This window comes from Eretmochelys imbricata, chromosome 7 (assembly GCF_965152235.1).
Source record: "Eretmochelys imbricata isolate rEreImb1 chromosome 7, rEreImb1.hap1, whole genome shotgun sequence".
Lineage (NCBI taxonomy): Eukaryota > Metazoa > Chordata > Testudines > Cheloniidae > Eretmochelys > Eretmochelys imbricata.
The window spans coordinates 25,391,023-25,415,420 of record NC_135578.1 but is presented as its reverse complement, the minus strand read 5'-3'; the positions used below and the strand labels follow the sequence as shown (position 1 = coordinate 25,415,420).

At 40.5% G+C, this 24,398-nt stretch overlaps 1 protein-coding gene across 1 annotated transcript in view; it reads left to right on the top strand.

Moving 5' to 3' along the window:
* APPL1 (adaptor protein, phosphotyrosine interacting with PH domain and leucine zipper 1) overlaps nucleotides 1–24,398 on the top strand; it is a 52,959-nt gene that overhangs the window by 8,627 nt on the left and 19,934 nt on the right. Inside the window, exons 4-11 of the mRNA XM_077821448.1 lie at nucleotides 3,930–4,001; nucleotides 9,145–9,232; nucleotides 10,487–10,528; nucleotides 18,560–18,618; nucleotides 19,098–19,244; nucleotides 21,499–21,581; nucleotides 21,713–21,871; nucleotides 23,513–23,701. Of these exons, the coding sequence (XP_077677574.1) occupies nucleotides 3,930–4,001; nucleotides 9,145–9,232; nucleotides 10,487–10,528; nucleotides 18,560–18,618; nucleotides 19,098–19,244; nucleotides 21,499–21,581; nucleotides 21,713–21,871; nucleotides 23,513–23,701 (839 nt within the window). The remainder of the gene's footprint in view (nucleotides 1–3,929; nucleotides 4,002–9,144; nucleotides 9,233–10,486; nucleotides 10,529–18,559; nucleotides 18,619–19,097; nucleotides 19,245–21,498; nucleotides 21,582–21,712; nucleotides 21,872–23,512; nucleotides 23,702–24,398) is intronic.

Sequence of the window (24,398 nt, the reverse complement as noted above, 5' to 3'; positions counted from 1 at the left end):
GGAGCCTAGGCCTTCGTACTCTACCAGCTTCCAACCCAGGGCCTTGGCAGGCTGGTTTGGCTTTGCTTACCTCATGGTGCCTTGCATCAGTATCAAGTCAGGAAGTGACCCAAGGAAACTATCTTCCTGTGCATCCTATCCAGCCACCATCTGTTCTTGCAGAGCACCACCTTCTGGGCTTCTAGCCCTGGTCACAGTCTCCAAGTGCTGTGGTTCCTCAGTTCCCAGGCTTGGTTTTGGCACAGCTCAAGTCTTTCCCTGGAGCTCTCAGGGCACACCCTTCCCTCTGGCCCACCAGCCTCTGGCTGCCTTTTAAACCCCGCCTCGAAACCAAGCACACTCCACAGGGGTGGAGAGGCGGGGCTTCCTTAGCTCAGAGTTGCTCCTTAACCCCTTCCCGTCCAATGAGGGGTTTATACACCCTGTCATAGTACTGTAAATCAGAAGTAGTCAGCCCTTACACTCTTTCCTTCCATCTTCTGTGGAATGCAGCAGTGGGAAGTTCATTTATATGAACTTTATTCTTTTTCCTCCATTTTTTCCTCACCCCTGTTTGAGATTCCAAGTTGTTGCATAATTTACTGGTGTGAAGCTGGGAATTTTAGTTTCAAACCTTCCCCTAGATGGAGCCAGCATCATAACTTTCACAGCTTGTTCTTGTCAAGTCAGTTATAATGTTTAATCAAGTCCCTAGGTGTTCCAGAATCACTAAGAAAGGGATAGATAATAAGACAGAAAATATCATATTGCCTCTATATAAATCCATGGTATGCCCATATCTTGAATACAGTATGCAGATGTGGTTGCCCCATCTCAAAAAAATATATATTGGAATTGGAAAAGATACAGAAAATGATTAGGGTATGGGACAGCTTCATATGCGGAGAGATTAATAAGACTGGGACTTTTCAGCTTGGAAAAGAGACGACTAAGGGGAATATGATTGAGGTCTATAAAATGACGGGTGTGAAGAAAGTATTATTTATTCCTTTTCATAATACAATAACTAGGGGTCACCAAATGAAATTAATGGGCAGCAGGTTTAAAACAAACAAAAAAGTATTTCTTCACACAATGCACAGTCAACCTGTGTAACTCTTTGCCAGAGGATATTGTGAAGGCCAAGACTATAACAGGGTTCAAAAAAGAACTAGATGAATTCATGAAAGATAGGTCCATCAATGGCTATTAGCCAAGATGGGCAGGGATGGTGTCCCTAGCCTCTAATTGCCAGGTCTGGGTGTTGGTGGTAGGGGATGGATAACTTGGTAACTGCCTGTTCTGTTCATTCTCTCTGGGGCACCTGGCATTGGCTGCTGTCAGAAGACAGGATACTAGGCTAGAGAGACCTTTGATGTCGTAAGACCGTCCTTATGGTCTCCCACTACTGCTCTGTAATAGTAGTATAAGTCATGACAGTATTACTATTTGTTGATTATACAGATTAGTCTTTTGAAAATGTGACATTTGTAGAGGTTTTTTGTTTGCAATGTTAATTTAAATTAGTTTGTTTTTCTTATTAAAAGAGACTAAATGTGGAATTTTACATTTCAAATCCACATTTTAAAGTCCATAAATATGAATGCTACTAACAATGTCCTTGTTTAATTAAAATTGCAGCAAGAAATTATCTTTAAGTCCTATTTTAATTTATTTTTAAAGTAGCTGTAATGTCTGTGTGGAATTTTTTTCAATATTACTATTTAAAAGCCAACAAATTTGGAATTATAAAAAATCACTAATTAGAAATGTAGTGAATTTTGGTTATTTTGCTTTCTTATCACCAATGCTTTGTTAGAAAATCAAAACTCTCAAGGCAGTCCTTAAAATTAGGGAGACAAGGTGGATGAGGTAATATCTTGTATTGGACCAACTTCTGGTGGTGAGAGAGACAGACTTCCGAGCCACACAATGCTCTGCTCTTCTTCAGGTCTGGGATGGGAACTCCCAACATGGTGGAGCATTTTGCAGTGATCCTGGGCATTCCCTTCCCAGATGTGAAAAAGAGCTCTGTGTGGCTCGAAAGCTTCTCTCTCTCACCAACAGAAGTTGGTCCAATACAAGATATTACCTCACCGACCTTGTCTCCCTAATATCCTGGGACCAACATAGCTACAACTACACTGTATACTTAAAATTAGGATCAGTTAATTTTGCAGTATCTTGTTATAAGGAAACAGTAGCTCTGTACCACAGTAGTTTTTATTGCAACATAGCTAAGGTTAAGACTCTGTCACAGATATTTTTAGTAAAAGTCAAGGACAGGTTGTGGGCAATAAACAAAAATTCCTGGAAGCCTCCAACCTGTCTCTGACTTTTATTAAAAAATACCCTGACATGGGAGGGACAACAAACAGAGCACTCCCAGGGCTTGCAGCTGCTCCAGCCTTGCTGCTGCTCCTGCGGCAGGTGCTGAGCCCAGCTGCTGCAGCCCCACGGAGGGCTGACCCAACCCTGGCTGCTGCTCCAGCAGGCCGCCCTGCCCCAGAAGAAGTCAGAGATCCTGGGATGTCACAGAACATGTGACCTCCGGGACAGAATGGTATCCTGAAACATAGTATAACCAAGCAACTCATGCTTCTATGAATTTTGTCATGATAATTACAGTAAATATAAATTCCATGCCTGCAAATTTTGGTATGCTCAATAATAAGCTTTCTGGCATAATTTGTAATTAACATTGTTTAATTACATGCTTATCAGATAAGTATCTAAAATGTGTACTAAATTTTCCCATTTTAATAATTGTAGCATATCTGCTCAGTGCTTTGCATTAAATATAACTAAAACAAAATCTCTATCAAAAAGCCTGCTATCTTCAAAGTTGCTTTTCCTCAATAAAACCTGAAAATAATAGTGTTGACACAAGGACATAATGACTTTCAATATTGAATATAATGAGATACATTTTAGAGATGGCATGGGAATGATATCCTGACTTGCTAGATCCTGCCGGTATGTGAATTTCCTCATTTCAGTTAGGTTTTAGTTACAGCTTTGATGGTCTTTCAATGGATATAAGGTATAAATCTCTCAGTCTTGCAGTCTTTACTGAGGCAAAACTCATTAAGTGTGTACATATAATTGCTAAGAATTAAGTATCAGAATTCAATAGAATTGAGCCCTGTATTTTATTTTTTGGTTTACTTTTCTATTACGATGGAAGGCTAGGTTGTTTGTTCTTAGACTTTCTGATAGTTTAGAAAATTGCTGACGCCACTGTGAAGAAGAGAAATGCTTAAAATGCACCACAAAACAACCTAAAACAAAATTAACATGTTAAAACTTGAGCATTCACATGCATTTTCTAATCAAAGATAATAAAGGGTGGAAAATAGTATTGCCAACCTCATATATTCAAAAATGGTGAGGGAGGGAGGGAATCACCCTACCAAAAAAACATGATTAATTTAAAGTATGACATTTTTAGCAATAAATTTGGGATTTTTTATTTGCATTCTGGATTTTGAACCTTCAGGATCCTACTTTCAGGCTTCTCTCCATAATCATGAAGGCTAGAAGTTTTGCTCTACTTAAGACATTTTTTTTAATCACATGATTGAGAGGTCTGGGGGTTTAAGGAAAACACCAAATCTAAAATTGAGAGCGTTGACAAAACTGGAATAATAATGTCTTTATCCAGAGAAGTCAAGCTTGAATCTTTCCCAATACTAGAACTAATCTGACAGATTTTTAAAAGAGGTAACTATTTATGTAGTTGTCATAAATATTCTTTGTTAACATGAAAGTAATAAGCTACTCTGCAAAATGTCCTACGAAGTAATTACAGTTACTGACTCTAAACATGGGTATTTTAAGTTCCTATATTTTTCCTTTCAAAATAATTAAACAACCAGTATGTTATTAGGTTACAGCTTTCTTCTGTCATCCACAAGGATGTGTCAACATTTTCTTCTTTATTTTTATAGCGTTTTCCATTAGGGGGCGATGATGAAGTTATGAGCTCTACCCTACAACAGTTTTCAAAAGTGATAGATGAGGCAAGTGTTGAATGTGTTTGGCTTACCTTTAACCTTTTCTTAGTCATGTATAGACTTCTCAACTGACTATCATTCTTGGCTTTGTGTTAGAATGAGCATTCAGAAATAGCTTTTATTTATTTATTCATGATGGTAACACTTTAATTACTTGCCCTTGACACAGTATAAAATTGTGTGGCCTGAAGATAGAGAATCAATTCAGTGAAGTAAGATTACATTGTTTCTAAACAATGTACTTTTTATGTCCTGTAACTTTATGTAGGCATCTGCCATAAAAATTGTTACACTACAGAACTAGAAGGTAGCGGATTTATAGTATAAGTATTAATTGTAGACATAAATTGATTCCCCTTTCTTCAATATCTGTTCACACCAAAGTGAATAAACTCTTTAAATCAAGGGAAATTTCAAATATACACTATCATTTATAATTAATGTTGAGGTACCACCCCAAAATTGCAGTTAAAATAGGGGACCCATTGTACTAGACGTTTGAAGATGCCATTTTTGGTCAAACCAGTGCAGACCAATTTAAGACATGATGAAGCAAGTGAATGTAAAAACATAATAGGAAGGAAATTGGAAGGGATAGGGAAGAAAAGGGTAACAGTAATTTTCCACACTTAATATGAGGTTTCTGCATTGATAGTTCCATAACTTACTTCTCTATATTTAAAAAGCTTTTATCAGGAACTCTTATTGGCTCTCTATCCAGCCATGATCATTTTGCTATTTTATGTGGGCATCACAACAACAATGGATCTTGAGGAGGGATTTGAAGGAGGACAAGGCAATTGAGACGTTACACATTCATTTGGCGAAGATGCTCCATGAAGAGTAGCATGGCAGTAACTGTAATGGTGCTTGAGGGGTTAAGTGACGATCAAGGTTGGCATAGTTGTCATGATGGAAAAGTGGCTTGATAAGGTAGAAGAGCAGAAAGTAGGTAAGGTCATAATTGTGAGGTATTAAAGGTGTGAACAAGAAGCTTCACTTGGATGTAGTGTAAATGGCAGACAGTGGAGGGATTCAAAGAGGGACGATATGGTGAGACTCACAGGGACATGCCTTTATTGGACTAGAGAAGGGTGATATAGGTTACAGCATTAAATGTTGGAGATGATGAGATGTTGAGGAGAATTTTAGCTATGTGGACAAAGAGAAAATGTTTTTGAAGAAGAAGCCATGGAATTTGGACATGGCCTGGGTGTTAGGGCCAAAAAAGGGAGGAGTCAAAGGTTACCCACCCCAAAGATTATAGGCCAGGGCTGTAGAGAAGATGGTGGTGTCATCAACATTGACAGAAAATGGGGGGGATGGGAAGGACTTGGGAGGGATAAGTAAGGAATTCTCTTTTAGCCACATTAAGTTTACATTGATGAAGAGTCAGAGAGGTTGTGATGTGGGATTGGATGATGGAAGACAGATCAAAATTTGAGAGGTAGATTTGGGAGTCATTAGCATAAAGATAGATAAAGATTAGATTTAGATAAAGATTCAGTTGCTATCAGTTAACCGAGAGAGTGAAAATATATAAAGGGAGAAGAAGAATGGGCCAAGAACAGAGCTCTGTAGAACTCCCACAGAAAGTTGTTAATGAGATAAGTACATGCTGAAGAAGTCAGGGAGAACCATGAGAGGATAGAGTCCTGAAAACTTCAGCTGGATAGGAATTTTTCTGATGAATCAGGGTTTAACCCAAGGTGCCTAGGGCATCCCACACTGGAAATGCCAACGACAGGGAAGGCTGCAAAAAAGAGAGATGATTTCCCCAAAACTGGTCGTTAACACTGTAGTTAGATTCATCAACCAGTCACAAACTCTGCTCTTGATCCACCGCACTCATTATCAAGAAGCTGAAAGAAAAGAAATCACATAACCCCCTTTATTGCATTCCACTCTATGGCTCTGAATCAGCAAATAGATCCAGTAAAGTGAGAAGTTACTTAAATCTCTGTTTACTCTACAAAATGTTCTTCTGATCCCCAAAGGGCCAGCCGCACTACCAGATCAATACTAGTTTGGATCTTACCCAAAATACCATGCTGCCAGCCAATCCTTTAGCATCTAAAAATGGTTTATTAGAAAAGAAAAGAATGAGAAGAGAGTTGTTAAATGATCAAAGCAATCAGATACACACATATGACTTCAGAGTCCATATATCAGGTCCTTAGCAGCATTGGTGAGTTTGCTTGCTTGTAAAATCCCTCTGCAACACATCCAAAACTTGGATGGGTTTATCAGTCCTTTGTTCAAAGCTTCAGTTTGTAGAGAAGTTACTCCAGAGGTGAGAAGCAGGGTTAAAGATAAAATGGAGATGATGCAGTTGCCTTTTTATCTCCTTTGCCATGTGGCTTGTACATCCTTTGCCCCAAACACAAGCTCACAGCACATGGGCATGGAAAACCAGTGTTGCCAACTCCACATAGCAGGAAGTCACCAGACAAACCCTGAAAAGTCACTAGCTGTAGCTGTTTAAGCACTCAAAAGGAGTTAAAAATGTCACTGAACAAAATTTCCAGAGAATTCAACAGAGAATTTCATATATATATACACACGCAAGTGTAATCACAAAATCATTCACAAGCAGCTCACTAGTGTTAATAAAATGCATTCCATGCTCTTTGTAGTATATTCTGTTGCACAGCAGAAGCAACTACAAAAATACACGGTCATCATCAGGAGGATGCCTCTGCTCATTAGGAAGGAAACTGTAGCCGTCTGCTCACTGGGAAGTGCCCTCTGTACGCTGCAGCCCAGGTTGGCTGGGGTTGGTTAATTTCAGCTGAGCTTCCCTTTCTTGCCAGCCTGGATTTGAGCTGACAGGTTAGTGAAAGGGAAAGTCCAGAACCAGAGAGAAGAGGACATTCACCTGACCTGAGCTTGGCACAGGGAGCCAAGAAAATAGATTTAAAAACAAAAATCTGCTAGCCGGACCCCTTTCCCCTGCTTCGAGGTTTCATTTCTGAAAACAGCTGGGCAGCTAACCCGAGGCCAAGCCAGGGCAAGGAGTAAAGGGGAACTGAAATCAAGCCAGCTGTACCTTTGATCCTGTAGTAAGGGCTTCATTCAGGGAGGCACAGTGCCCCCCCCACCACATTGGGGCACATGGGCCTGTCTCATCTCACCTCACCTTCACGGCTCTCCTTGCTGTCTCAACTGCCTTCCCCCGCCCTGCCCACTTCATTAGCCATCTTTCCCTGCATCACAGGGTGTGCTACCTACTGTGGAGCGGTGAGAAAGAACACATCTGGGTAAAAACAAGCCCTGGTTAATGTGCTGCTCTCTCCAAAATGCACCTGGCTTTAGCAAAGTATTTAATTAGCTGCCACAAACTTCTTTTCCTCGCCTGCAGATTATAGTGATCTCAGCCCAAGAAACAGTGGAATGTGATTCCTTCTGAGGACGTGGTCAATTGAGATGTAACTACATTGACTTGGTATGCAATAGAATGTAGTAAGAAGAGCATGGAATGGATTCTATTAACATTATTGAGCTGCTTGTGAATGATTTTGTGACTATAGATATTGGTACCTTCTTTCTCTGAATGTCACTGTTATTGGCAGTGAAAGTCACTAGATTTGTCACTGGTCACTTTGACGTTTATTTTCTCACTAGGGAAACCAAAAAGTCACTAAATTTGGTGACAAAGTCCTAAGTTGGCAACATTGGGAAAAGCTCTTGGAGTCCTCTGTCCACAGGCATGTCCCTTCAGGTCCTGCTGACTCATAGGCTTAGTCCCTGCTTCTCTCAATGGGTTCATTGTACAGCTGATTGCCTTTGATAGGCCATAGAGCAGGCTGGATAATGCTGATGCCAATCTGTCTGGGTATCACCCAGATACACAGCACAAGTTTGAGTTATCAAGTATACCACACGTTTATATGTATGTTTGAGTTATGAACAAGCTTATCCTATTTAGCAAATCATAACTTTTCCACTGTTATCTTACATGGCATATCTTGTGTAAGATTCATTGCAATTTTGTAATATTGGTATCGATAATATTATAAATGGTCACCTATATTCCATACAGCATCTCACATGCATTTGTTGGAAAATGCAGATTCATCAGACCCAAAATGTTTTGCAGAAACGTGTGGTTCAGTCCTCCAATGAACAACAGGCAAGGTTATGATAAAAACCAAGCCTAACTGCCTCACAGTTTGCCTGAAAGGCCGCTGGGGAATCTGGGCTTCCAGGGTCTGGGGCTGCCCAAATAGGCAGGCTGCCCTGGGGCTGGAGACCCCAGAGTCCATGGCTCTGGGCAGCCTTGACATGCAGCTAGTCCCAGGGTTTCTAGGGTTTCTGCTATAGAGATGGAAGCACCCGTTTCCGAAACCCTCAGGTCAGCTACAGCTTTGGCTGCCAGGGCATCTAAGCTTCTGGCTCCCTCTCAGTCCGCTGCTGACCGGGAGCTCACAGATCCTGCGAGCCATGGCTGAACCAGGAGCCTCAGGGGTGGAGCTTCCAATGTCAATTTTGTTTGTTTGCTTAGTTCTATTCCTAAACAAAAACTAGACATTTCTAAATTTCCCCTGGAACAGAAATTGTGATTATTTTTTTTCAATCAGCTCTGTTGAAAACCAAGAGAGGACAAGTTTTCAAGAAAGGTATAATTATCAGCTAAAAAGCTATATGCTTATTCAGTTTCCATACATAATTAAGTCTTTTCCATACTGACCTATTTTATTATAACACAAATCTGCAGGATCTCAGTGTGCTTTGGCATTCCTCCACATAGATACAAAGACTATATTTTTTAATATCTATCTACAGTGTGTAAACTTAAGTTCTCCTAAAGGTGACCTACAAAAGTTGAATAAAAAAATGCTTCCGTTACTGCAACATGTACTTCATGCTGTTAGCTGCAAGGCTGAGGGGGACTCAGTTACTTTTTAACATACATTTAAAATTAAAACTCTGTATTGAATGTCCTTTTTAGCTTGAAGTAGTTTGCAAACATGGCTGAAGCTCGGGAGAGAGATTTTAATGACTTGCTTGTCATCTGTAAGTGAAATTTATACCAAAGCAACTTTGTTCATGGAGGCTATTAAAGCCAAGCGGAACTGCAGTTAGTAATATTTTCCAAAAACTACTTACATAGCTGACTATTTGCTCTTTTGTTTTTTTCCCCTTACAGCTCAGTTCTTGTCATGCAGTACTTTCAACTCAACTAGCTGATGCCATGATGTTTCCCATTACTCAATTTAAAGAAAGGGATCTGAAAGGTAGAGTAGTCAAACTGGTTCATATAGTAGTTTTTATCCATAGCTCTTGCTCTACCTAATTACAGGCTACATCACTTAATTTACACTGGAATATACTCCAGCTGTCTCAAACTTGTATATTTTTAATGTAAATCATTGACATTAGAACTGCTAAACAGATATTTTAAAAAACTTTGTCCATGTTTAAAGGAATTAACCCTATGTCATGTCAACAAACATGGTAATTTCTTTCTGCAAATAAACAGTTCTGTTCAAGATCTAATTTTTGCAATAGCCTTTCACATAGGTGATCCCAGTAAAAATCAGGTTTCAGTTAAAAGATATAAATAATTTGTAGGTTGTAGCCTATTTCCCAAGGATGTTTGTCCACATCCAATGCCACCATATAAACTTGTAATGACTGGCAGTCTCTATTCAGAGTAGATCAACAGTATAATAGGTCTGGATTTCTAAGGTGGTTTGCCTGACACTGCTGGTAAAATAGTTGGCTTTAGCAAATGCTTACAGTTTGTGAGCACTTTATTTTATATTAAACAAAATAAGATGCACTTCTTTAATAATGTGAAGTGGGTAATTATGGTAGATTTTATTTGCATACTAAATTTACTAGACTATTGAATACTGGTTTCAAGTATGTAAAATACGATGAAGTTTTTAAAAAATAACTAATTAAAATTCCTAACGTAAGACATTCCATACTAATAATGTGGACACTATACTGAAGGAAAAACAAGGGCTCTGTCATAATCCGGATAACTCTTTGTAGATTTCAGAAAAGATTATTTTCCTTTTCTGTAGGTGCGATGCCAAGTTGCAGAAGTGATTATGGAACAAAGTAGACAATGTTATTTTTCAGAACAAGGAAGCAATGGTATTTTTCCAGTCAAGTCTAAAATTACTTTTCATAGTCCTCAAGGGTGGCCATTAACTATGTAGTGGTTATTGAAAATGGTTCCTGATGCCATACTCGCAGCTGAAAATTTGCTCATTACAAAAGTGCAAAACCTGCAACTGAGATTGTATTTAACATCTAATGAGACCATGCTCCTCCTTTATATATTCTACAAACACTTCCCATTTACGTCAGTTACCTAGCTGTGGAAGTGCTTGACGTTCTCATGGACCCAGAGATAGAGGCCACTTTTCTTCAATCTTTTAAAAAGAAAACTAAAACACTATCAAATATTCACATTATAATAATGTTATATTTTCTTCTGATATTGGTCTCTTATTCAAATATAATATTCTTTGCAGAGATATTGACTTTAAAAGAAGTTTTCCAAATTGCCAGCAATGGTAAGTACACCTTAAAAGTTTAATTTTCCTGTGAATGTTTGTATGACAGAATATAACATCAGGAGGTAGGGTGGGGATTTAAAAGGGATTTTCAATGAACATAACTTTCCTAGCTTTCTTTGAAAATCCCAGTCTCGAGTCTCAAAGGTTTACGGAAAACTGGAGTCATAAAATTAGTTTGTTTGGTGGCAAGGTGAGCCTCCATAGCCCTGCCCTGATACTGCTCACCCTGCCTCAGTCCCCTCCACCACCCACTTCCCAGGAAACTCACAGATAGTAATCTCTCTTAGCACCACATGGCAAGGTATTAGTAACAAACTTAGACAATAGTTCTGAATGCTACATAAACAAAAGAATCTTCTGCTTCTCCTGGGCCCAGGTCTCATTTCTTTTCTGCTCTCCTACAAAGCACTGACTTTCAGGGCTTTTTTTTCCTCTGGGAGTCTCCTATTTTCCAGGGCCAGGCACAGGAGCAGCTTCCCTCCTGTAACCCTCAATCCTTCTTCAACCTATTAACCTGGGGATTACCCTTCTCCAGGGCTTACCAGAAGAGCCAACTGCCCTTCTACAGCTTTCTACTCTAACTGAGCTCTCTTGCCCTTTGTAGTCATTCAATGACCCCTTCCTAGCTAGGTCTAATAATTGAGCAGAGCTACCTGATTCCTAGATGGGAGAGTAGCTGTTCTGTCACAGGCAAAGCTGGGCCTGACTCCCTTTAAGGGGCCAGTCAGCCTGTGACAACTTACTTACAATACCTTAATGAAAACATAACTGAAAATTAATGCAGTTACTACTAACTGATGGAAACAAAACACTAAATATAGTAAAATTAGAATGACAGCATATTTGCTGTTTAGGTCTTAGTTGGTTTATGAATTTCTGTGCTCTATGAAATAGGGATTTGCTTAATTAATGGAAGTTTAGTTCCCTAAAATTGCTATTTCATATTTATTTTTTCTGTGTTGGGTGCGGTAATGTTGGTTTAAAAATGTAGTTGGTGTTTGTTGGAGAGGGGAGAATGCACTATTTAGTCAGGTTTCAGAGTAACAGCCATGTTAGACTGTATTCGCAAAAAGAAAAGGAGTATTTGTGGCATCTTAGAGACTAACTAATTTCTTTAATGTTAACCCTTTTCGTATATGCTAATAAAGGGGACAAGCTTTAGATGGAATCTATTTTCTTTTACAGAATAGAATATGCAAATAATTTTATTAATAAAAGTGCTTCTCCATTTCAGAAACTGTCACTCGACCACTTTGAAGAATAATAGGTATTTAGGGAAAGTTTTCCTGACAGTTCCTGTTTCTAATTTTTGTGAAGATACTTGCATAGCTGTTTAGAATTTGTCTCCAGTTTAGGTAGCTAGAGTAGTAGAATGATAGTCAAGAGAACAAAAATTCTTCTTCAAGAGATGTCCTTGTGAGTGCTCCACTTCAGGTGTTGGTGCGTCCCTGTGCCTTACCTCAGAGATTTTTACAGCAGTACTCGTACCGGTCATGCAAGCACAGAGCCTGCCTCCCTGCTCTGCGTGTACCTTAATAGTGCGCGTGCACGACTGGTCTCCTGAGTTCTTTCTCTACCGTCCCCGTCCGGTGCTCAGCAGACTCATTAGAGAATTTCTTCTCTTCCTTGTTCAACTTGTTTTCCCTCTTAGTTTAGCTTACCAGTAATAGTTAAGTACCCTTTCCCTTCTCTTCTCTTTATATATTAAAAAAAAAAAAAAAAAAAAAAAAAATTTTGTTCCTGTCAGTGCAGCTGCTTCTGACATGCATGGCTCTCCAGGTTTTAAGTGCTGCTCTAACTGTAATGATGCTGTCCCTCTTTCAGATGGCCATTCTAAATGTATTAAATGTTTGGGGGAGTCCCACATCCCCCAAAAATGTGCCCACTGCAGCAAGTTGAAATCCAGGGCACACAAAGACAGGGAGCTGCGGCTAAAACTGCTCCTGCTGCAAAAATCTCTCGGACCAGTCTCAGATCCGGGCTCTGACTCTGCTGTACACTGCAGCCCCCCCTACTTCAAAGAGCCCAAAAAAAAAACCTAAAAAAAAAAAAAAGCTGCGGCGGTCACACTAACCTCCGGTGCCGAGGCTTCAGGCTTTCAGTTGCCGGCCTCTCACATGGCACTGTTCAGCACCACAATGGAAGCAGTGCCGATGTATACGAGCCTGCCTGACCCGCCACAGGCTGCTCTCGCTCTCCCGGCACCGTCAGCCTTTGAGTTAGCTAGCAGTGACAGAACAGAGGAATCCCACCTCACAACAAATTCCTCTCACTCAGCCCTCCCATCACAGAGGCACTGTGGCACTGCAGTTCATACACACAAGGGGACTCCTGGTGTCACCTAACTTGCAGTCACCCCTACTTAACACCTACTTCTCTCTAGACCCTCAGGCAAGGTCCACACAGCTTTCCTCCAGTGATGAGGAATCTGGGTTGCGGGGAGAATTTTCACCTTATCAGATCTCCTGTCCACAGACCCCACTCAAGAGAGGTCATAGAAAAGCTGCCTCGTACTACTCCGAGGCTCCTGCCCCATGGTGTGTGAACCCCTGGATGGCACCACCCATGCCCTTTCCACCACAGTGGCAATATTGGGCTCCTTATACTCAGGACCACGCTCATTATACCAGTGCAGCCAGGTGTGAGACCAGTTGTTCTGCCTGATGAAGCATTGCTTCCTCCCTCCTTCTCTGACGTCTTCGGACAACTTCTCAAAATTTCAAGACCTGTTTAAAAAAGTTGCCAATGAGCTACGAATTAACCTGGAGGAAGTTCCTGAACAACAGCATGAGCTAACTGACATCCTGCTGCCCTCGTCTTCTTCTAGAATTGCATTACCTATCAATGCTGCCCTTTTAGAATCTGCCACAGCCGTTTGGCAAACCCCGGCTGCAAGCCTACCTACCTGTAAGAGAATAGACCGAAAGTACTTTATTCCTTCCCGCTCCATCCCTTTCCGACAAGGACAGTAAGCGATTAGATCTGCTTGGACGTAAGGTATACGCTTCTTCCACATTGCAGTTTTGCATTGCTAATTATACAGCTGGTCTAGCAAAGTACGACCACAAAAATTACAATAAATTCATGGACTTTATTGATCACATTCCAGAAGAAAAGAAACAACAATTTACAGCCATAGTTTCCGAGGGACAAATCATCTCCCGCACTACTCTTCAAGCTTTCCACCACAGTGGCCTTGATGTGGCCAATACTGCAACACGGTCCACTGCCGCAGCAGTCATGTTGCACTGAGGGTCGTGGCTCTCCTACTCTTCCTTTCCCAGGGAGGTCCAGAGTACCACTGAGGATCTCCCCTTCGACGGTGACAAACTATTCGCCTCCATCACAAATGATGTACTCCACTCCGTGAAGGACTCCAGGGCAACTCTCCGGTCTCTAGGAATTCAAACCCCTATGTCAGGGTTCCCTTCCCCCTCTGAACTCTAGGGTACAGATGTCGGGCCCTGCATGAAAGACCCCCTAAGCTTATTTCTACCAGCTTAGGTTAAAAACTCCCTAAGGCACAAATTCTCCCTTGTACCTTGGATTAGGTAACTCTGCCACCACCAAGTGATTTAGACACACTCAGGGAAAGGACCACTTGGAGTTCCTACTCCCCCCAATATCTCCCAAGTCCCCATACCCCCTTTCCTGGGGAGGCTTGAGAATAAACAAGATGAGCACAGACTAACCTTGGGTTTTTTGGTTTTTTTAGGACACTAAAAAAAAACCCAATCAGATTCTAAAACAGAACTTTATAATAAAAAAAAAAAAGGGTAAAAGAAGCACCTCTGTAAAATTAGAATGGAAGATAACCTTACAGGGCAATCAGATTCAAAACACAGAGAATTTTCCTCTGGGCCAAACTTTAAAGTTACAGAAAGAAAACCAGGAATACACCTTCCTCTCAGCACAGAGAAAATCACAAGCCAAAACAAAAATAATCTAATGCATTCCCTTGCTAGTACTTACTAATTCTAATGGAGTTGGATTGCTTGCTTCCTTGATCTGTGTCTGGCAAGCTCACAGAACAGACAGCACCAAAACCTTCTCCCCAACCTCCCCCCCCCCCCCCCGATTTGAAAGTATCTTGCCCCCTTATTGGTCCTTTTGGTCAAGTGCCAGCCAGGTTACCTGAGCTTCTTAATCCTTTACAGGTAAAAGGATTTTGTGCCTCGGCCAGGAGGGATTTTATAGTACTGTATACAGGAAGGTTTGTTACCCTTCCCTTTATATTTGACACCTATGACCAGAATAGATACCAGCCTTACCAGCGACCACACTACCCCACATACACCCAGCAATTCTATAGATCTCACAAGCAACAGCAGCGCCAGAGATCCAGGTACCAACGCAACCGTCCCAACTTCTCGACAGCATCTCAACCCCCTCCAACCAATAAGCAAATTTGAAGCCTTGGTCGAGGGTATAGAAAACAATATTCCCACTCCAGCGCTTACACCGCCTGCCCCTACTTTTGGTCACCGCCTACGCCCATTCTCCGATCAATGGAGCAATATTACCACCGACAAGTGGGCTTTAGAGGTTGTCACAGTTGGCTGTTCTTTCCCTTTCCTCTCCCCACCTCCCATCCACCCACCCTCCCCGTCCCTCTTCAGGGACCCCTCTCACAAGCAACTGCTCCTCCAAGAATTACAACATCTCCTTCAATTGGGGGCAGTGGAAATCGTGCCTGAACAACACAGAGGGAAATGTTTCTACTCCCATTTCTTCTTAACAGTATAAAAAAAAAAAAAAAAAAGGAGTGGGGGGGGGAGATGGCTACCGATCCTCAACCTCAGGCAGCTAAACTAATTTATCAAAAAGCAAAAGTTCAAAATGGTTACCCTCAACACCACAATCCCAGCCCTGGAGCAAAGTGATGGTTTTCAGCCCTCGACCTACAGGACGCTTATTTTCATGTGACTATTCACCCAGCCCATAGATGTTTCCTTGGTTTTACCCTCGGTTCTACACATTTTCAATACAGAGTGTTGCCCTTCGTCCTATATACTGCCCCCCCTCCCAGTTTTCTCCAAACTCCTAACCATGGTTATGGCCCCCCTCAGGAAACGAGGTTATAATATTTCCTTACCTCAACGATTGTCTCCTCAAAGCCTCAGTGTTCGACGAAGCTCTTTGATCCATGCAGCTTACTGTCGCTTGCTTCCTTTCCCTTGGCCTGCAAATAAACAAAAACAAATCCACCTTATTTCCTACCCAACAAATGGAATTCATAGGAGTGCACATGGATTCCCAAACGGGAAAAGCGTCTCTCCCACTGAGTCGTTTCAACACCATAAAACTGGTTACAGAACTTCGCAACAGTCCCCAGGTCACTGCACAAGACTGCCTGCAACTATTAGGCCACATGGCCTTGTGTATTTTCGTGGTAAAAAATGCACGCCTATACATGAGGTGCTTCCAAGCTTGGTTGGCCACGGTTTACAGACCAAAAGTACACGCTCTAAACAAGCCTCTATCCATACCCTTCAGAGTCAAAGACTCCCTCCGATGGTGGACAGTTCCCTTTAACCTCTGCTCAGGAGTCCCTTTTCTCCAGGACTCCCCATCACTCATAATGACTACCGATGCATCCCTCAAGGGATGGGGAGTGCACATTTCCCACCACGCAGCCCAGGGGCTGTGGTCTTCCACCGAAGTCTCCATACACACAAACGTCCTAGAACTGCGAGCCATACGCAATGCCTGCCGTCCCTTCCTCCTAGTTATTCAGAACGAACATGTTCGGATAATGACAGACAACATCGCTTGCATGTTCTATGTCAACAGGCAGGAAGGGGCTCGATCTCTCTCACTTTGTACAGGAGCCATGAAGCTCTGGAATTGGTGCCTCATGAACAACATCGGGATATCAGCTGTCTATCTTCCCAGGGCCCTGAATACCGCTGCGGACGAACTAAGCAGACGTTTTCCCTGGGATCACGAATAGGAGATAAACAACAGGATCATACGCAATATATTTAGCGTTTGGGGCTATCCAACCCTGGACCTCTTCACGACTGCGAAGAACAAGAAATGTCCCAAATTTTGCTCCAGAGCGGGATTGGGTAAACTTTCCCTAGAAGATGCATTCCTGATCTCATGGGGCCCAACACTTAATGTGTGCTTTTCCCCCAAGACTGGTTCTCCACAGAATTCTGACAAAGTTACCAACAGATCGTGCCACGGTAATTCTGATTGCCCCGTCACGGCCCAGACAACCATGGTTTCCGTTCCTCACCATAATGTTAATTCGCCCACCGATTTCATTGCCCCTCACTTCGAACCTCCTATCGCAGCAACACGGCCAATTTCTTTGCCCCCCAACCTGTCCATGCTTCGCCTCAAAGCTTGGTTCCTACATGGTTCTCCCAAAATGAACTAGCATGCTCTGAGCAGGTTCAAAGAGTGCTCCTACATAGCAGAACACAATCTACTCGCATCACCTGTCTCCGAAAGTGGAAGCGATTCACACAGTGGTGCTCAGCTAAACAACTTCCTCCTACTTCTGCACCTCTTCTGCCCATACTTGACTACCTATTAGACCTTGAGCAATCTGGCCTTTCTTTCAGCTCCATCAAGGTCCATTTAGCTGCTATTACAACTTTTCATGACAAGATTGAAGATACCTCTGTTTTTGCTCATCCAATCACCAAGCGTTTTCTCTAAGGGCTCCAATCCCTATACCCGGACATTAAATCTTCTACCCTTCCGTGGGACCTTCACTTAGTATTATCCTGCTTAACTAAACAACCATTTGAGCCCCTAGCCACTTGCTCCCTCTTACACCTCTCTATGCAAACAGGATTCTTAGTAACAATCGCCTCCGCCAGACGTGCAGGAGAAATAGCAGCTCTCATGGCGGACCCACCGTAAACACTATTTTTTAAGGACCAGGTTACCCTCCGACTACACCCTAAATTTCTTCCAAAGATGCATTCGTCATTCCACATCAATGAGCCGATACACCTACCAACCTTCTTTCCTAAACCACATGCAAACTCTCTTGAATCCACAATGCATATGTTAGATGTACACAGGGCTTTGTCCTTATATTTGGATAGAACCAAGCCCTTTAAAAACTCTTCTAGACTCTTTGTCTCCATTGCAGTGCCCCAAAGAGACACCTATTTCTATCCAGAGACTTTCAAACTGCATTTCTGACTGTATCCGACTGTGCTATCAAATAAAGAAAGTTACGCCTCCAGCCAGCATCAGAACTCGCTCCAGTAGATCTGTGGCTACCTCCGTGGCTTTTCTATGCAAAGTTCCTCTGGCTGACATCTGTAAAGCAGCCATTTAGACTTCTGAACACACATTTGTTAAGCATTATGCCCTTACTCAAGGCCCTCTCTCTGATACAAGATTAGGCAGAGCTGTATTATCTTCTGCATTCCTACCAAATCCAAAGTCCCTACGTCCTTGAGAGACACTGGTTTTAAGTCACCTGGAGTGGAACACCCACAGGGACATCTCTCTCTCAAAGAGGAGGTTACTCACCCTGTGCAGTAACTGACGTTCTTAGAGATGAGTGTCCCTGTGGGTGCTCCACTACCCACCCTCCTCCCCTCTACTTTGGAGCTGGGGTAGCCTCCGTTGTAGATAAGGAACTGAGGAGACCGGTCGCGCACGCACACTATTAAGGTACACTCAGAGCGGGGGGGTAGGCTCTGCGCGTGTGTGACTGGTACGAATATGGCTGTAAAAATCTCCAAGCAAAGGCGCAGGGATGCACCAACACCTGGAGTGGAGCACCCACATGGACACGCATCTCAAAGAATGTCAGTTACTGCACAGGGTGAGTAACCTCCTCTTATTCATGAGATTTCATTTTTTAAAAGTTTGAGGTTTTAATTTTGGAGAGCTTTGTGTTCCAAGTGTCAGTGAAAGAAACCATTAAAAATCTAAGTGGTTTTATTTTGTTTCATTGAATTTAAATATTGTCCATTACTGTATCTTTTCTATGTTTATATATTTGCTTAATTTATTAAATGACTATAAGATATTAAATATTTTATTATTTAGATCATGATACTGCTATTAACAGATACAGTCGGCTGTCAAAAAGAAGAGAGAATGAAAAGGTTTGTGAGACGTACTTTTAAGCAGCCTATTTAGAGGAGGTAAACCAAAATATTATAGAATAGACATAATCTCCAATGATAGCAAATAATATGCAACAGAGTAGACTTTACTTAAAGTCTGATAGTTCAGGTTCTAATAGTCGAGACAACTTTGTACAGCAGACAAAAGCTGCTTTTGCATTGTAAGAGTGGCATGTAATATTTTTAAAATGCTGTGAGTCTAAGGATGCAATATTATATTCAGGTACATTTGGTTAAAGAGAGAACTCAGTGCTGGAAAAACAAAATGCAGGGTTTGGTTACCATGGATTCCTCCTCCATAATCTTTGGAAAAGGAGTCATGGGGCAAAAAGTGCCATTTCTGATATATGGTGGATTTTTTTTTAATAGTAATGTTTCAGTGCTGGTTGTAAATAAACCTGTACAGAAAGGATATGCAAAACGAGTCACAAACTTTGTGACTTTTTTTTTCTCTTTAGGTCAAGTATGAAGTTACAGAAGATGTGTATACTTCCAAGAAGAAACAGCATCAGACCATGATGCATTATTTCTGTGCATTAAATACTCTTCAGTACAAGAAGAAAATAGCCATGCTGGAACCCTTGCTAGGATATATGCAAGCTCAGGTGAATATGTCAAACACTGAAAGTTGTAGCTTTAAAATAAGGTTGGAGAGTACCTTTCACAGCATTGCTGGTAGGAACTTTCTCACGGCATTGTTGGTGACTGTTGAGTAAATCTTTGGCACTGACAAGTATGCAGAGAAGCTAAGAATTGAATGACTATAGCAATGGTATGGTCTTCTCACCTCCAGAAGAAGGGTTTCTGCAGTTCAGTATTGAAGCACATTCTGAGGGAATGATATGGGGAAACTTGTACTTTTACTCTCCTTTGGCAGCTGTTCTGAAGAAGACTTAGGGCTTGTCTACACTGCACTGCAGTGAAGACTATGCGGGGGTGTAGATCTCACTGAAGTCTTGTGATCTAACTATCCCATGTGAACACTGCTGGTGTGAACTGAAAGGTACTGAATTTGTGTTAACGTAGTCCTGTTTGAAAGAGGACTATGTTCATGCAAACTAGGTACCTTTTTGTTCAAGCCAGCAGCGTCCATGTGAGGCAGTTAGGATTGCAACAGTTTGGTGCACTCTGCAACTGATGCCCCCCATAGTTCTCACTGTGGCACAATGTAGACCTAGCCCTAGAGTCAATCATTGCAGTCTCATCACTGCTGGAATGCTGGAAGCACTGGAATGGTGTTCACAATCATTCTGGCTCAGTTTAGTAGCTAACTTAATAAGATAATTGTTAACAATTCAAATTTCTTTTTACATATATGTTCAGAGAGAATATGACAAATCACTTTCTGCCTCTGTCACTGAGTTTTAAAAAGAAACTGTAGCCCACAGGCTTGCCTTTACTATAGTCACTGCCTTGCCTTCATTATACTTAGCTGCTTTCATTATATTCAGCTGTAGCACAAGAAACCTACTGTATCCTGTAAGACATTAGCTGAAGCCTAAGCTAGCACAAGTGTGGTTAAGTAGGCCGTAACTCTTGGCATAGATCAACGATTACCTTTTTTGATTTTAGGAACAAAGAAGAGCTTGCTCACTAGTAGGAGGTAGAATGTTCCAGTAAGTGCTACCACAAGAAACATGGAAGTAGTAACCACAAATGGTAGTTACACCGATAGAAGGACACCTCAACATTAGTAGGATGAGGAAATACAAAAAAGGAAAATGGCAAAAACCCCTATTGAATAATGCATTAGATTTAGTGGCCTCAGCATAACACAGAAGTTGCATCCCAGCCTGTGGGGCTGAGAGAGATGTAGCCCTTGAAAGGGGCCAGAATGATGGCCACTGGTAATGAGGAGGAAAGTGATGGTGATGAGGAAAATAATGACTAACATTTCAGATTTTCCTGCAAGGGGTGACCTGAGTATATGGACATGCAGGTGTACTTCTGTAGTGTCTCTGTCTACCTCACTGAGGTTAGTGTTTATGATTTTTTGCTAAATGTATTAATAAACTACTTGGAAATATAGAGGCGTTCCTATAGTGTGAGTGTTGTGATTGTGCACTTCGGGGTTCCCAACTATATAGTAATTTTAATAATACTGGGCCTGATCTTGGGGCAAGAACCTGTCAACCCTCAAAATGATAACTGGAATTCTTAGATTATGTATTAATTATATTGATTACCAATGGATCAGGCTACAGAACTTGAGTCATCATTCATTTTCTTTGCTATGTGAGTATATTTGGTGAAACTCTGACCTCATTGAAATCAATAGCAAATCTCCCATAGATGTCACTGGAGCCAGGAATACACCAATCTCCTACTTTGTTTTTATGCAGAACTACCCATAAGAATAGTTTAAGTGTCTTTTAAAGTGAAGTCGCAATGAAAATTATTTTTGCTCAAACAGATCAAAATTTTGTAGTAAAAAACAAGCTAATATAGAGACCTTGTGAGAACATGTCATTACCAGAGAACTTAGCTTCCTCTTCTTTCCCTTCATAAAAGGATTATTTTACTCCCATATTGTGATTGAAATGTTTCCATGTTCTTCTTCAGTATGAGTACTACTGCTTCTCGTCTACAGCTCCAGCATAGAAGTAGGAACTAAATTTGAATATCTTCTGCTGTAAAGCCGAACAATACAGCTGCATTCTGTTTACATCTTATCTGAGCGGTGTTGTGAGGCATGAAGGATATGTTCCAAAATCTTTAGATTTAGCGGGACGGATAGACCAACAATCACAATGATTTTAGAGTTCCTACTATTGGATCTATTACTAGGGTTTTAAAAGAACAGAAATAGATGGGTTTTGTTTGGTTTGTTAAGTGAAAGGTTTTTCTCTCTCTTTTAAGATAAGTTTCTTTAAAATGGGTTCAGAAAATCTTACTGAGCAACTGGAAGAATTTTTAACCAATATTGGCACAAGTGTACAGAAGTAAGTTTTTGTTCTTATTTGTTTAATTGTATCCTTAATGCCTAATTTTGCCTTCACTAATTTTCTTTTTTGAGTCAACCTACTGCTACATCATCTCTGTTAATAACGCATTGTATTTTATGCTATTTTAGTGTTCGCAGGGAAATGGATTCTGAGGTAGAAACCATGCAGCAGACCATAGAGGACTTGGAAGTAGCCAGTGATCCATTATATTTACCTGATCCTGACACAACAAAATTTCCTGTCCATAGAAATCTAACACGGAAAGCTGGCTATCTGAATGCAAGGAAGTAAGCTACCTACTATTATTTTAAAAAGTCAGAAGAATTTTACTCATTTTAAAAAAAGGCACGTTGGATAAGGAAGTGATGTTTATAAAAACAGCTATATTGGACTGTACCTAAACATTTAATTGGTCAAATTGAACTAGCCACAGTGAAGCTTGATATGCTTCCTTTCTTTGTATTCTCCTCACGATAGATTGAGTTGTGGATTATTTAGCATTAATTTTTGGATTTTAGTAATTGGCCCACCTATTAATACTTTGCATTATTCATTCAGTGATCTTAAAGGAAAAGTAAGTGTTGTTAATGCCATAAGACAGAGACACTGAAACAGAGAGATCAGGTGACTTCCTCATAGTCACAAGAACCTAGCAGTCAGGAACAGAGACAGACCTTCTGATTTCCACCTAGTGGTTAGAGAAATTATGCTCTTTTGTTAATAAAACTTAATCCCCTGGATATTTGTGCCTACAAAAGAAATATGGAGAGATATGTATTTATTCATTATTAATTGGGTTGTAATCTCTGAAAAAGCCAGTATTTGAAGGATTAATACTATATTATGTTGCTCATTTTCTATGTAAAATATAACTTTAGGATAAAAAGTTTGGGTTACAGTAGAATAAGAGTTTGTACTTCTGAAATATAAGGAAAACACGTTATGCATTATACTAAACAGACTTTTGTGAACATGCATGGCAATTTAAAGGAGTGCTCTTTGGCCCACTAGAGGGAGACATTATTCCACATATGTAAAGGCAACCTATTGGTTTTACAGTTGGTTAAAAACGAATGAAAGCTATAAAGTTTAGTGCGTGTGTTCCCAGTTTATACCATGTTCTGCATACATGGAGAACTTCATAAAAATCAGTCTAATGTTACAACAACAACCTAGAGGAAAAGTACTTTCCTGACCTTGAACTATGAATTATTTAAATAGTTCAACTTTTGTAGCTAATGTTGAAGTGAGAAGACCTGTACAAAAACAAAGATGAAGTTCTAGTGTTGGGTATTCTCAGTGCAATACCCCAATTTATTTATCATGAAATTCCTCTTATATAGATCTGCAGAGGCTGTATGCTGTGGTCCATAGCTCCTGCAGTCTCTTCCTGTGAATCAAATAAATACTTGGGGTGGAAAGTGGTGGATCTTTAGTTAGCTATGTTGATATTAATATTTGACATCTAAATTAAGTCTTCTCAGTGGATTAAAACAAAATGCATTGTTTTTGTTAAAGAACTCTTGATCCTACCACCAAAGGGGTAAGGAAAAAAGAAGACCCTTTGATTTTTGTGACCCAGAAAGCAATGCTCTAAACACCACTGGTTAAAACACAATTGGTTTAACCTTTACTTCTAATTAAGTTTCTTATAGCTGTAACAGTTGGCTAGCATATTACTTTTACATGGTTCATCATATAACTAGGATATTTAAACCAGTTTAGCTTAAAGTAAAAGGGTACAAATGGTGAAGAAACCAACTATGTTGTGTAAATTAATCTAGGACTTAGTGAAAATCTATTGGGTTTTATTTTCTTAAAAAAACTTGGTGGTCTTGTTTTTCTGATTTTTCTTTTGTATTTTTCTAATTTAGAGGTCTGACTTAAATATGCAATCCACTAAATCAGTGTCTCCCTTCTTGTTTTAGTAAGACTGGGCTGGTGTCTTCCAGTTGGGACAGACAGTTTTACTTTACTCAGGGTGGAAACCTAATGAGTCAGGCAAGAGGTGACGTAGCTGGAGGACTTGTCATGGACATAGACAACTGTTCTGTGATGGCTGTGGACTGTGAGGACAGAAGATACTGCTTTCAGATAACATCTTTTGATGGCAAAAAGTTAGTATTCATTCTTATGATAGTGTTATCTGTAAATGACGCTATATTCATTAACTAACTGGAAAAAAAAGACAAATTTCAATTTTGGCTGGTGAAAAATTGAACAGGGGTTTTTGTTGTGTTGTTTAAAACTCTGCCTTTTTTTCCTTCACCATATCCTAAACAGCCACATGGAGCTGCTGATAACAGGTTGGAATAATCAAAGCCCACAACAGTTCCATAACCATAAATGGTTATATTGCATGTTGAACAAGCTGTAATCTATATTCATTTAAACTGTGTGAACGTCACTTTTTATTTGGATAATTCCAAAACATTTGCACTGAAATCTGAATATGTATTAAGTGAGCCTCAGAGTGCTAGCATGTGAGATAGCTTTCCATTTGTTGTTGGAGCAATGCTTCTGGGATTTAACCCTCAAATTTACTTTATTAACAAGATGTTTATTAGTATAAATACAGTGTACCACAGTAAATACATTTATTATTATTACTTAGGTTTGTCCAGTTCTAAATAACTGAGATGTCAAACAGATAAAATTCAGTGTAATTCTTGCAATTTTTGCTGAGCGATAGTCCCGTTCAAACATTTAACATTCACTACAAACCCCAGAATCCTTCCATACAGCTTTAAGTGTAACCTCTTACTTCTGATGTCCACAGACTAGACTTTCAGGCATGAAATGCAGTCCTGGACT